At 39.4% G+C, this 13,452-nt stretch overlaps 4 protein-coding genes across 4 annotated transcripts; 3 read left to right on the top strand and 1 right to left on the bottom strand.

Annotated features, from left to right (window-relative positions):
- Positions 1–1,265: 1,265 nt before the first annotated feature.
- Positions 1,266–3,649, top strand: LOC110683939 (heat shock cognate 70 kDa protein-like). The gene is made up of 2 exons (XM_021860335.1): positions 1,266–1,499; positions 1,762–3,649. The coding sequence occupies exons 1-2, from the start codon at positions 1,280–1,282 to the stop codon at positions 3,411–3,413; spliced, it is 1,872 nt and encodes a 623-aa protein (XP_021716027.1). The 5' UTR covers positions 1,266–1,279; the 3' UTR covers positions 3,414–3,649.
- Positions 3,650–7,019: 3,370 nt separating this feature from the next.
- On the bottom strand, positions 7,020–8,547 carry LOC110683931. The gene is made up of 5 exons (XM_021860333.1): positions 8,355–8,547; positions 8,058–8,254; positions 7,835–7,964; positions 7,580–7,715; positions 7,020–7,494 (listed from the first exon to the last, which is right to left on the bottom strand). Exons 1-5 carry the CDS (start codon positions 8,545–8,547, stop codon positions 7,020–7,022), a joined length of 1,131 nt encoding a protein of 376 aa, XP_021716025.1.
- Positions 8,548–9,484: 937 nt separating this feature from the next.
- On the top strand, positions 9,485–11,145 carry LOC110683930. Its single transcript, XM_021860332.1, has 3 exons — positions 9,485–9,625; positions 10,254–10,489; positions 10,713–11,145. The coding sequence occupies exons 1-3, from the start codon at positions 9,485–9,487 to the stop codon at positions 11,143–11,145; spliced, it is 810 nt and encodes a 269-aa protein (XP_021716024.1).
- A 615-nt stretch (positions 11,146–11,760) lies between these two features.
- LOC110683928 lies at positions 11,761–13,197 on the top strand. Its single transcript, XM_021860331.1, has 2 exons — positions 11,761–12,120; positions 12,793–13,197. Exons 1-2 carry the CDS (start codon positions 11,761–11,763, stop codon positions 13,195–13,197), a joined length of 765 nt encoding a protein of 254 aa, XP_021716023.1.
- The last annotated feature ends 255 nt before the right edge of the window (positions 13,198–13,452 follow it).

The raw sequence follows: 13,452 nt of genomic DNA, 5'->3' as shown, positions 1-13,452 counted from the left end.
TGATCTATCTTGCAGTATTGAGCAAAGAAGGCAGTTGAAGTAGCTATTGTCAACTTCACCTCTGAAGAAGTGAAGAATAGTCTGTTGTAAGAGAAAGGGATTATTATTTGCCACGTTCAAACATGGCGACATATCCCCCCACTTGCCCACTATTCAAAAAATAATTCAGCTATCAAAATCCTTGAAAGCGCTAAAAAACCATGGAAATACTCAGAAATGTAGTACAAAGCCCAGAGAGCTCAAACCACGATTCACGGTTTACGAACGGACGAACCGCCGATCGAATAGACGCTTGGACGCCGGCGAACGACGACCATCCACCCCTAAATTACAAGGTTAGCTCTAACCCCAATTCCCAATTCTTAATAAAAAAAAGTCAGTTTTTTTTTTTCATCTTTAATTTGATCCATTGGTAGAGTTGTTAACTCTTAATTGTTTATGTTTTGTTGAGTTGTTTTGATTTGGATTGTACTTGATATTTGTATGATAGGGTTATACCTAATTGAATAATTGATTCATAATTTTCAATTTAATTGGAATATCTTAAATCATTCAACTTATTCAAACAAATGCAAGCCAATATAAAAACAACCTGATTTTTGACTTTTTTTTTTTTTTGGTTTAAATGAGTGAAATCCCAAGGAAAGACCTCTTTCACTTAGTTTTCAAAGTCAAGAAGATGATATGGAAATAGTTGGTACAAGCAGTAGCAATGTACCACCGGAAGAGGAATAATTGATATATGATGTTGAACTTCTTTTCGTTATCCAAGAAAAAAATTTGAAAGTCATGGCTATGATTACAAAAGCCTTAAAACTAAAATTCTTATTAACTAAGACAGAAGAGTGGTTAAAACTGGTAGTATAACATCGGTTATATATAACTAACTAATAACATCGGTTAATCTCTCTTAATGATTTATATGGTCTTCATTCAAATTATTTTGTTGAATTCTTCATGTTGCCTAGCTAGCTTTCTTCTTATGTAATCCATCCGATCTTTTTTTGGATAGAGTTAAAAATCAATCATAAGTTTCAACCATAAGCTTAAACTTTTGATTAACATATTCATTTGACATTATCAAGAGCCAATGTAATGTTGCATGATAGAAAATCTAATCATAAGCTTCAATCATCAATTTAAACTTTTAGTTGAGTTGGTCCTTTCACATTTTTGTTCTTCCAATTTAGAATGTTTTTGTCCTTTGGCTGTGTTTGTTAACTTAGCTTTGATATATTTTTATCAAACATAGCTGCTGTAATAAGAGCATAGAACGAAAATGAGCAAGAATGGAAAAGATTTAGAGACAGCTATAGGAATCGATCTTGGGACAACATACTCTTGTGCTGCAGTTTGGGAGCATAATCACGTTGAGATCATTGTTAATGACCAGGGCAACCGTACGACACCGTCTTGTGTAGCCTTCACAGAGAGCCATCGCCTCATTGGCGAGGCTGCTAAGAACCAGGCAGTACTTAATCCTACTAATACAATCTATGGTAATCTCTCTGCTACAAACTCCATTAACTCCATTTTAGCATTTTGCATGCTTTGTATTGTTTTTGTTTGACTTTGTTTGATTTTTTATTTTTTTTATGTTTTGGATTCACTACAAGAAAACATAGGATTACCAATGGGCTTTGAATTGTTTTTGTTTGGTATTTTTTGATGTTTTGTATTCACTATAATCTCACAGTTCAAAATTAAAGCCTAGCGCAATTATCGAGTAGAACTCATGTTGTGTACATGTATATGATGCAGATGCAAAGAGGCTTATTGGTAAGAGATTTACAGATGAAACAGTACAAAATGACATAAAACTCTGGCCATTCAAGATTATTGACTCGAACAATGACGAGAATAAACCTTTGATTGTTGTCACTTACAAGGATCAACAAAAGCAATTTGCTGCAGAAGAGATAGCTTCAATGGTTCTTTTGAAAATGAAACAGACCGCGGAAACTTATCTTGGGTCAGAAGTAAAAAATGCAGTTATCACTGTTCCTGCACACTTCAATGACTCCCAGCGTCAAGCAACCATAGATGCAGGCACCATTGCTGGGCTCAATGTCATGCGCATTATCAATGAGCCAACAGCTGCCGCCATTGCTTATGGCCTTGATAAAATGCATACTGACCGCAAAGAGGCAGCCAAGAATGTGCTAGTTTTCGATCTTGGTGGGGGAACTTTTGATGTTTCATTGGTCCGTATTAATTATGGTATATTTGAAGTGAAAGGAGTAACTGGGAATACCCACCTTGGTGGAAGTGATTTCAACAATAAAATGATGAGCCACTTTGTTGCTGAGTTTAAGAGGAAACACAAAAGGGACATTAGCGAAAATTCTAAGGCACTTGGGAAGCTGAGAGATGCTTGTGAAAAAGCAAAAAGGATGCTCTCTTCAATTTCTGAGGCAACTATTTCTATCGATTCTCTCTACGACGGTATTGATTTTCACTCAACCATTTCCCGCTCCAAATTTGAAAGATTGAATAATGCTTTCTTCACAAGCTGTATTGATTCCATTGAGCAATGTTTGAGTGAAACTGGTATGAGAAGTGAAGATATTGATGATGTTGTCCTTGTTGGTGGGTCCAGTAGGATCCCAAAGGTTCAAGAAATGCTGAAAGATTTCTTCAATGGGAAAGAGCTCTGCAAAAGCATTAACCCGGATGAGGCTGTTGCACATGGTGCTGCAATTCAAGCTTCGATCTTGAGTGGTGTACGTAACAATGAAGACTTCTTTCTATTAGATGTCACTCCTTTGTCTCTTGGAGTTGAGCTTCATAGTGGTGAGATGAGCATTTTCATCCCAAGAAATTCTACCATTCCAGTGAAAAAGTCAGATTATATCTGTACTGCAGTCGATTATCAGACATCGATTAGGTTTCCTGTATATGAGGGTGAAAGACCCATGGCCGTAGACAACAACTTCTTAGGTACATTTACTGTGGCCAATATCCCTCCAGCCCTAAGAGGTAAACATATGTTTGACGTCTGCTTTGAAATCGATAATAATGGTATCCTGACCGTGTCATCACAGCATATAGGCACTAACAACAAAAGGCAAATCACTATTACAAATCACAGTAGTAGGTTATCTAAAGAAGAGATTGATCGAATGCTGAAAGATGCTAAGAAGTACAAGGCGGAGGATGATGAGTACGAAAAAGCTCAAAAGGTCAAGCTTGAACTGCAGAAATATACTGATAATATGTGGGATATGATAAAAAGGGGCGGAAAGCATATAGTAAAGAATGCTACAGAGATGGTTGTTGAGGAAGCCATTGATCAAACAATTCAGTGGCTTGATGATGGGAATTTCAATATAAGTGAGGCTTGTGAATTTCAGGAAAAATTGGATCAACTTCAGAGCATTTGTGATCCTTTTATATCTCAGTTTTCCTTCTAAAGCTGCTGATATTTCATGATTTCTAAAAAGCTTCATCACTGACGTACTTACTCTGCAAAATTTTATGTTGTTTAATAAAAATATTGTAATGTTCCTGTAATCTCTTTTGATTGTGATTGACAATTCAATACGGAGTAACTCCTAAGTTGATCTACATAAGCTCCAATGCTATAGCAAAATCATTATTATTGTACGATGATATAAAGGTTAAATAAGTTCTAATTACTATGGTTAATCTCGTTCCAATCAATCATAAGACAACTTATGTACTCGATCTCATAGTCTCATATATATGCTCACTATGCCACGAAGACAAGCTAAGGTGTAGAGCCGAGTTTAGAAGGGCTCGTCATTGAAAAAGGATTCCACTTTTCGTGAGTAGATTTGATCCATGTTGAATAGGCGTAGCTGAAAAGAAAACAAAAGGAAATGATATTAGATTAATGGTATAAGAATTCAATGTTCAAAATATTACAACTCATCAAAATTCATACATGGGTGTGGGCTTCGGAAAGGAGTTCGCCATGGTGTCTCTCCTCCCATATAGAACGCAAAGGTGTACGACGATGCAAAGGTGTTTCTCCTCCGGCCACAATGTCTACTTAACTAATTTAATGCACATCAAAACAATCATCTTTACAGTTAACTTGCGACACGAATGGTTGGGGGGCGGTTTACCGGCGTGGGGGGGAGTGGGGGAGGTTTTTGGGGGTGGGAGAAGGGATGGAAGGTTTCGAGGGTTGGGGTGGGGGCGGCCAGCTGGCTTCAGAGAGTTCGAGTGGGGCGGCAGGCCGGTTTCATGGCTTGGGGTGGTCGCCCAGTAGGGGAAGTTGGTTGGGGTGAGGGGTGGGGTTCTTGCGACATGTGATGACATTTTAAAAAAAAAATCTTTTAGCAGGTGATTGGTCACAAAGGCTAATAAAAGAAAACACATTCCAAAATTGGGACAATTTTGCAATGGCTACAATAATTTTGTAGCCATTTTAACTTTATAATCATGACCATTCATTTGTAATACTAAATCTACACCATTCACTAAGACCAAAAAAATTAAGTTGACCATTAGATATTTTAAATATTGTACCTTAAGCAGATCTTCTTTGGCTCTTTCATTCCCTCTATCTTCATGAAACTCGATATCCTCTCATTTCTAATTCAGGGCTTTAAGCTATTTACATGGCTAATTAGCGAGTCATTTTCATCTTTATTTTATTTGTCGGTGTAATGGGCATTCTTAATTTATTAGTGTAAAAAGTTCTTTAATTAACATGATATCTTAATTTGCAAATTGCAATAGGCATTCTTCATCACTGAATATGTATTATTTCAAGCTTTTTGCAATGGTGAAAGTAAAATCCATTTTCAGATTTTCTTTATCCCAGAAATGAAATAGATGCTGTACTATTGAAAAAATTTAAAAAATTGAATTTTTTTTACATGAAATATGATCTTGATTTACTTGAGCCCACATCTTGGTGAATTAGTAAAATAAAGCAACTTGATCACCATGAAAATGATATGAATATTTGACAGTACAGACTTCTACCATTTTTCTACGAAGAAAGCAGTTACGGAGTTTTTTTTTTTTAAAGGAAAAATTGTTAGGAACTACTCGCTTAACAGGTCAATTTGTGAACAACTACTCGCTAAAAAGTTTTATCAAAAAAATACCCCTAAATTTTAAAAGTTTGAGTAGCACTACCATTTTTCATTTTCCGACGAATGGGGCCCATTTGTTATTTTCCTTCCTAAAAACCATTCTCACCCTCGTATATATTAATTAACCCTCCTTTTCCTTGCAAACATTCATCCTAAAAAACCAAATCTTTGTGAAAACCAAATCGTTTTTCCTTCTTTGATTGGCGATTTTCACAAAAAATTGGTTTTTTGGATTGAATTTTTGCAAAGAAGAGGAAGGTTGGTTAATATACAAGTGGGTGATGATGTTTTTTGGAGGAAAAATAACAAATGGGGCCCATTTGCCAGATTTAGTTGCTGGAAAATGAAAAAGGATAGTGCTATCCAAATTTTTTAAATTTAAGAGGTAGTTTTTTATGATAAAACTTTTTAGTGGGTTGAGATTTACCCTCATTATAGTGGCTACATTTTTATTGTGGCTATTGAATAATCCCCAAAATTGGATTATTCAAAAATAATTTAAAATTGTAATTATTTAAAAAAAAGTCAGTAAAAATTAGGATTGTTAAAACCGATTTTTCCTTATAAAAATGAGCATCACCATTCAATTTAATTAACTTGTTCATATATAATAATATAAACAAGTAAAATAACACAATATTTATTTTTTATTTTTTTGAAAAAATCCCGGCCATGACATTAATTAAAGAAGGTCAATCTCCGCCAAAGTAAGAAGGCTTTGGGGAAAGGACCTAGACAAATGTATTCGTTACAATCACGAGAGTCCCACCTCGCAACAAGGTGAGCTAAAGAGTTACTAGACCGCCTAACATGAGAACAAGAAAACGCATTAAAAGCACTAGAAAGATAGCTAACATCATCTACAATCATACTAAAAGGATCATAACCACAAAGCTTCTTCTTCACTGTTGTAATCACGTTGAGAGCATCGCTTTCAAGCTGGACATTAGAGAATCCCAGCCTCGCAGCCACCTGAAGACCGAACCTGCAAACAGCCACTTCCGCAAGCTCAGGCTTCCACCCTACATTCTCCCTGCGCACCGCTACCACCAGGATGCTGCCCTGTTCGTCTCTGATAATAACTCCAAGCCCAGTTGTGCCACCAATATGTGCATCACAGTTAATTTTAACAAAAACAGCATTCGGGCAAGACCAATTAGAAGCAGATCGGGGGGATTAATACCAGGCCCTTTGAAGACCTTTGCAACATACTCACCATACTCAACAACAAACTTTGACATACTTGAAGCAATCTGGACAGAACATACATTTGCTTGCTCGAAAATGATCTTGTTGATTGCGGCACCACCAAGCAGCCCACGCAAGAGTGGCCATAATTTATGAATCCTTCCTCGAAACCTTTGAAGCTAACCACAGAAAGCGTGAAGCAAAGTCAGAGCAGGATGCCTGTGCAACCACATCACTAAACAGACTCGCATTCCATATTTCCTCAGCCTTAGTGCAACCGAAGGTGGCATGAATAGTCGACTCCTTACCCCTACCAAAAATAGAGCAGATTTTGTCAGGAACTAAGTGACGATAATGTAGGCGTTCCCTCACAGCAAGAAAACCTTTGCAAGCTCACCAAAGAAAATGGCTAAGCTTAGGTGGGCAACTAAGGCTCCACACAATTCTCCAGCATTCATCCAGCTGCTGCGTCACATAGGTAGACGGACCAAGCGAACCAAGCCAATACCCAGACTTAACACTATATTCACCCGATTTTGAAGGCCACCGAAACATACTGTCTTGAGTACTCCAGACAGAGAGGGGACTTGACAGGATAAGTGCTTGGTCATCAACAGCACAAAAGTTTTCTGTTATAACATCCACACGCCAAGATTTTGAGTTATGGTCAATTACATCACACACAAACCAGTTCAAATTACAATTCGGCATCGGGGTAGGGACCAAAACTGATGAGTTCCCAGGCATCCACGCACTACTCTATACTTTCACCTTACAACCATTCCCAATCCTCCATTTCAATCCATCGAGAAGAAGGGATTTAGCCCCCCTAATACTACGCCAAGTATAACTTGGATCATAGCTCCGATGCGCCTCCAAGATATCACAGTGTTTAAAATATTTAGCTTTAAAGATTGAATGAAGGAGAGTACCTTGAAGATGATGAAGCCGCCAACATTGTTTAGCCAACAATTCTTGGTTAAAAACACGTAGATCACGAACCTCCATACCACCAAACTTCTTCGGCTTACACAAGTACTCCCACTTTTGCCAATGTAGCTTTCTTATAGAATCCGAGTAGCCCCACCAAAATCGAGCCAACATCAAATGAATGTCATCTATATGACCATCCAGAATTTTGAAAATACTCATCATGTAGATAGGTATAGCCTGTGCCACTGCTTTAAGAAGAATCTCCCTACCCAGCATTGAGAGGAGCTTTTTCCTTCCAACCCTGTAATTTCTTCCAGATACGCTCTTTTAGCCCTGCAAAAATTGCCTTTCTCGATCTACTAATGATAGTCAGTAACCCAAGATACTTCTCATATCTATCCACCTCTCGAACACCCAATGTATCAATAATTTCCTGTCGACGATTCATACTCACCTTTTTACTAAAAGTCACTTCTGTCTTACTCAGATTGACATTTTGACCCGATGCGAAACTCATATTTTCTAATTATATTAGCTGTCACAGAGCATTCTCGAACATTTTCCCTAGAAAAAAGGATACTATCATCAGCAAAGAAAAGATGAGAAACACGGGGAGCACCTCTACACACATGCACTAACACCGTGAATAAGATTATTTTCCGCCGCCGTACCAATCAGAGTTGAAAAAGCATCCGCACACAACAAGAAAAGATAAGGAGATATGGGATCACCCTGTCGGAGACCCCTAGTAGGAGTCACAGAACCTGAAATCTGCCCATTTATTTTAAAAGCAAAATTTACACTACTCAGGCAACTCATAACTCTACCAATCTAGGAAGAAGAAAATCTCATTCTTTCCATCACCTTCTTTAAAAAGCTCCACTCCACTCTATCATAGGCCTTACTCATATCCAAGTACAAAGCAAAACTACCCTCCTTTCCTTTCCCACTTCTCTTCATAGCATGGAAGATCTCAAAAGCCACCAAAGCATTATCAGAAATAAGACGTTTTGGAACAAAGGCACTCCGATTTTGAGATATAATCCCATTAAAAAAAAACCCTTTAATTTATTGGCCATTGTTTCACTGATAATTTTATAAATGACATTACAACAGCTAATAGGCCTATACTAAAAAATGAGGGTCGGATCATTACAGTACATTTAAGGATAAGAACAATGCAAGTATTATTAATATCATGTAACTCCACTTCTCCCCTCCACCACTTCTTCACATAAGACCCGACATCAGGACCAATAATATGCCAGAAAGATTGAAAAAATAGAGCATGCATACCATCAGGGCCCGGAGCCTTATTTGGATGCATTTGGAAAAGGGCAAACACAATATTCATTTAAAATTATGTCATGTTCATATTCAACAATATAATTATATTAATGAGAACTATATAGATAATCATACAAAAAAACTCCCTTGAAAGAAAGGGCTCTCTCTCTCTCTTGCAAAAAAGTCGCTCGATAGTTTTCTCCGGTTTCCGGTGAGTTTTCAATCGGCTTTGCTATTTTTTCACGCTATGGCGGAGGAGATTACTGAACTGTGCTCTCACCTTCGCATTGAGGAGGATGAGAAAACTGCTATTGACCTAGGCGCAATTGAATGCGATGATGACAAAAACAACCTAGCCCTAATGCTCTTGGGCAAATTGTTGACTGAACGATCGTATAATGTTAAGGCATTTAAGAAAACGATTACTAGAGTTTGGGCGCCTACTCATGGGATTACAATTAGGGTTCTAAAATCTAATTTATATGCTTTCCAATTCTTTCATTGGAAAGACATGGAGAAGGTATTGAAGGGTCGCCCATGGTGTTTTGACAATATGTTAGTGTTGTTGAATGAAATTGAAGGAAGAAAACAACCGGAAGAGGTGGAATTTAAGAATTTGCCAATCTGGGTGCGAATAAAGAACCTCTCCTTTAATTGCAGATTGGATGCACATGTGAGGGCTTTGATTGAAGGTATGGGGGAGATTCTTGAAATTGAAGAAGATGAATTGGGGAAAGGAAGATATCGCAGGGTTCGGGTTATGCTTGACACCACCCAACCCCTGTGACGTTACCAGACTATCAAGGATCAAAAGGGGAGAGAATTGCGGGTCGACTTTACCTATGAGAGGCTGCCCTTCTTCTGTTTTGCTTGCGGCATCATGGGGCACTCAGAAAGATCTTGCCAGCCACAGGGTGTCGGAGGATGACAAATAATCAAACTTGGGGTGGGGTGCTTAGCTCAAAGCCATACCGAGGAAGGGTCGAACTAAGGAGGTTAAAGACATGGAGAAATTGAAGGCTGCCAAGTCCCTTTCATTTGTGACTAAGCGCTCTGAGGAGAAACAATTAAATGAGATCTCATACCTGACTATTAAAGAACCCCAATCTTCCCTTAACCATGATCAAATGGTGACTCTTCTTGAGGTTCTTGTGATCTAACATGCGGTGCAAGGACAAGGGGAGCTTTTCTTTTTCAATGCAGGGTTGGGAGAGGATTCCTCTCCTCTACTAGGTAATGATGACCAGCTCATGTTGGAGAAACAAGGTGTGCGTAGGTGGAGAAGGTTACCTCGGAATGATAGCAACTCTAGTACCAATAAGAATGCGTCTTTCACTTCTCTGAACACTCCTTGGAAGATGGTGACTCAGAACCTTTGAAGGAGGTTGAACTGGAAAAAATCATTAAAACTGACACTCTCATTATGGACACTTCTAATCCGGCAGTGGTTGGCTCTAACCAACCCTGCCTCTCCTCATGAATGTACTATGTTGGAACTGCCAGGGATTGGGCAACTACCGGTCAGTTCGACAGCTCCGAAAATGGAGTAATCATCTTGCCCCCGACATGATCTTTGTGTCGGAAACTATGATAAATAAAACGGAAGTAGAAAATTTAAGGGAGCGTATAGGCATGTCGAATGCTTTTGGTATTTCAAGCAAGGGGAAATCTGGCGGTATTTGTCTTTTTTGGAAGAAGGATGTTATCTTTAATCTAGTTTTGTATTCCCACAATCACTTATGTGGGGATATCACTACTTCTATGGGGAAATAGAGGTTTGCGGGTGCGTATGGGTGGCCGAAGGAGGATGAAAAGCACAAGACTTGGAGTCTGATTAGACATCTCTATGAAGAGTCTCCTTTCTCGATTCTTTTGGGTGGTGATTTTAATGAGTTTTTGCACTATGATGAGGTTGAAGGAGGGGAAGCAAGGGTGAGGAGAGAAATAGCAAAGTTTCGTGAGGTGCTAGATGATTGTAGACTTCGTGATTTGAAGTTTGAAGGGAGCTGGTACACATGGGAAAGGGGCAACACTGTTGACACTCGATTACAGGAGCGCATAAACTATTTCCCTCTCATTATGTTGAGCACCGGCTAAGATACAAATCGGATTACACGGCAATTATGCTTAGGCAAAGAGATCCCTGCAATCATAAGAAGAAGAGGCCAAGAAGTTTCAAGTTCGAAACCAATTGGCTACTTGATGATACATGTGAGTCAACTGTAAAACAAGCGTGGGCCGAGTCAATGGGTGTGCCTATGGTGGAGAGAATTGCCACAGTTGCAAGAGGGTTAGGAGAGTGGAGCAATATTATACACTTCAGAAGCTGGGAGAACAAATCGCTAATACAGAAAAATCCCTTCTTGAAGCGCAGCAAAGGATGGTTTCGAACAGGAGTATTGAAACTTTCTCTAAACTGGAGAAGAAACTTGATAACCTGAATGAAAAGCTCGAGGCCCACTGGTACATTCGTAGTAGGGTCGCAAAGGTTAGGGACGGGGACAAGAACACCAAATATTTTCATCATAGGGCTTCTCAGCGGAAGGAGAGAAATTTCATTCGTGGAATGCTTGATAATGAGGACGAATGGCAAACCGACGATGACAAAATTGAAAGCATCATTATGCACCACTTTGAGGGCCTGTTCTCATCTTCCGACCCCTAAGACATCACCATGGAATAAGTTCTCTAGAATATCAGTCCTTGCATCTCTACGGATGTTAATGCCGAGCTTACCAGGCCTTTCACAAAGGAGGAAGTTCTCACGGCCTTAAAACATATGCACCCCTACAAGGCGCCTGGTCCTGACGGTATGCATGCTATATTTTATCAGCGTTTCTGGCATATTGTTGGCACTAATGTGTATGCTTTTGTTAGTAGCATTTTGCATGGTCTTACTTCCCCGAGTCGTGTAAATAATACTAACATTTTGTTGATCCCAAAAGTGAAGAGTCCTTGTAGCACTTCTGAATATCGCCCCATTGCCCTCTGTAATGTTCTGTACAAGCTCGTGTCAAAATGCATTGTTATTAGACTTAAATCTGTCCTACCTGATATTGTCTCCGAAAATCAGAGTGCCTTCGTTCCTGGTCGTTTGATTACTGATAATGCCTTGATTGCTCTTGAAATTTTTCATACCATGAAGTATAGGTGTAAAGGGAAGAAGGGTTTTATGGCTTTGAAACTCGATATGAGTAAAGCCTACGACAGAGTTGAGTGGGGATTTCTACGAAAGATGCTTTTGACTATGGGGTTTGATGGTAGATAGGTGAATCTCATTATGGACTGTGTGTCTTCAGTTTCGTACTCTTTTGTTATTAATGGTGGTGTTTGTGGTCCGGTACTACCATCTAGGGGACTCCGACAAGGGGATCCTCTTTCCCCGTACTTATGTATTCTTGTTGCAGATGTTTTCTCTAGAATGCTTCAAAATAAAGTGCGGATGAAGCAGTTACATGGGGCAAAGGCTAGTCGTAATGGACCTGAAATCTCTCATCTTTTATTTGCTGATGATAGCTTACTTTTTACCCGAGCCAACCGACAAGAATGCTCAGTTGTAGTTGATATACTCAACCAGTATGAAAAAGCATCCGGACAGAAAATTAATAATGAAAAATCGGAGGTCTCATTCATTAAAGGGGTAAGCGCCGAGCAAAGAGAAGATTTGATAGCATTCTAAATATGCGACAAGTTGACAGACATGAGAAGTATTTGGGTATTCCTACCATCGTCAGAAGATCCAAGAAAGCAATTTTTGAGGCGGTGGTTGATAGGGTCTGGAAGAAATTACAGGACTGGAAGGAAAAACTTCTTTTGAGAGTAGGCAAGGAAGTACTCCTGAAATCTGTTATCCAATCCGTTCCGACTTACTTAATGGGTGTTATAAATTCCCAAAAGATACTATTCAGCATATACAATCGGCTATGGCACGTTTTTTAGTGGGGATCGGACGGTTTTAAAAGGAAAATTCACTGGAAAAGTTGGGAGTCATTGTGTATGCTTAAGTGTCTCGGAGGTATGGGGTTTAGAGACTTGTCTGTATTTAATGATGCATTGCTAGGTCGACAGGCGTGGCACCTTGTGAAGGCTCTACCTCTCTCTTGGGTCGCGTTTTCAAGGATAAATACTATCCTCACAGTGAGTTTCTTGATTCCTTACTTGGTTATGCTGGTAGTTTCTCTTGGAGGGGTATTTGGTCTGCCAAAGCACTCATTAAAGAAAGGATCGGATAATCTGGAAAATTGGTGATGGGTCGAAGGTTAATTTGTGGCGTGAGCCTTGGGTTGCTGATGATTTAGGGAGATTTCTACAGAGTGCTGAGGTTCCTAACTTGGAGCTTGTCAGTGACATTATTGATTTAGCGAAGTTTGAGTGGAACCATGAGATCATTGAAAATAATTTTGATGAGAGGGATGCTCGCTGCATTCTTTCCATCCCTCTCAGCGAGACGGATAAATGTGATGAGCTCACTTGGGCCTTCTCTAAGGGAGGAGAGTACTCTGTAAAAACCGCTTACCTTCTCGGTAAGGGGTGTGATCTTGACATGTTTCACCATGCTTGGGTCGAGATATGGAAGGCAAATGTTTCACCCAAGATTTGGCACTTCTTTTGGAGAATCTGTACGGGTACTCTTGCTGTCCGAAGTCTCTTGAAGCATCGACATATGATAAAGGATGCAGCTTGCCCTTGGTGTCATTCATCGGAGGAGACCATCTAGCATGCCTTTGTGGATTGTGTGAGAGTGCAGGACTTGTGGGATGAATGTCTTTGCGCTGCTACGTCAAAGTGGGAGGGGTTTTATTCGATCAGGGAGCTGATTGTAAGCTGGAAGCAACTTGATGCCTTGACCTTGCAAAGGGCCGGGGTATGACTCTTATGTGTTGTATATGAGGAGAGCACAATTTGAAGGTTTTTCAGAATAAATGCACTCCCAACAACATCATCATTGGCCGAGTTGAGAGGTATGTGGAGG

This window comes from Chenopodium quinoa, unplaced genomic scaffold (genome assembly GCF_001683475.1).
Source record: "Chenopodium quinoa cultivar QQ74 unplaced genomic scaffold, ASM168347v1, whole genome shotgun sequence".
Classification (NCBI taxonomy): Eukaryota; Viridiplantae; Streptophyta; class Magnoliopsida; order Caryophyllales; family Amaranthaceae; genus Chenopodium; species Chenopodium quinoa.
Note: the sequence above shows the minus strand (reverse complement) of the source record. Positions and strands in the feature narration are given on the sequence as shown.

Excerpts from the sequence above, each read along its gene's own strand:
- LOC110683931 (XM_021860333.1), bottom strand. The coding sequence starts at position 8,547 with ATGAATATTGTGTTTGCCCTTTTCCAAATGCATCCAAATAAGGCTCCG. Across the intron at positions 7,716-7,834 it reads GGAAAATAATCTTATTCACG|AAAATATGAGTTTCGCATCG; the intron begins GTGTTAGTGCAT and ends TAATATAATTAG. Across the intron at positions 7,495-7,579 it reads GAGGTGGATAGATATGAGAA|GGTTGGAAGGAAAAAGCTCC; the intron begins GTATCTTGGGTT and ends AAGAAATTACAG.
- LOC110683928 (XM_021860331.1), top strand. The coding sequence starts at position 11,761 with ATGGACTGTGTGTCTTCAGTTTCGTACTCTTTTGTTATTAATGGTGGT. Across the intron at positions 12,121-12,792 it reads AGGTCTCATTCATTAAAGGG|AGTGCTGAGGTTCCTAACTT; the intron begins GTAAGCGCCGAG and ends AGATTTCTACAG.
- LOC110683939 (XM_021860335.1), top strand. The coding sequence starts at position 1,280 with ATGAGCAAGAATGGAAAAGATTTAGAGACAGCTATAGGAATCGATCTT. Across the intron at positions 1,500-1,761 it reads TCCTACTAATACAATCTATG|ATGCAAAGAGGCTTATTGGT; the intron begins GTAATCTCTCTG and ends TATATGATGCAG.
- LOC110683930 (XM_021860332.1), top strand. The coding sequence starts at position 9,485 with ATGGAGAAATTGAAGGCTGCCAAGTCCCTTTCATTTGTGACTAAGCGC. Across the intron at positions 9,626-10,253 it reads AAATGGTGACTCTTCTTGAG|AGGTTTGCGGGTGCGTATGG; the intron begins GTTCTTGTGATC and ends ATGGGGAAATAG. Across the intron at positions 10,490-10,712 it reads TTGAAGTTTGAAGGGAGCTG|CGTGGGCCGAGTCAATGGGT; the intron begins GTACACATGGGA and ends CTGTAAAACAAG.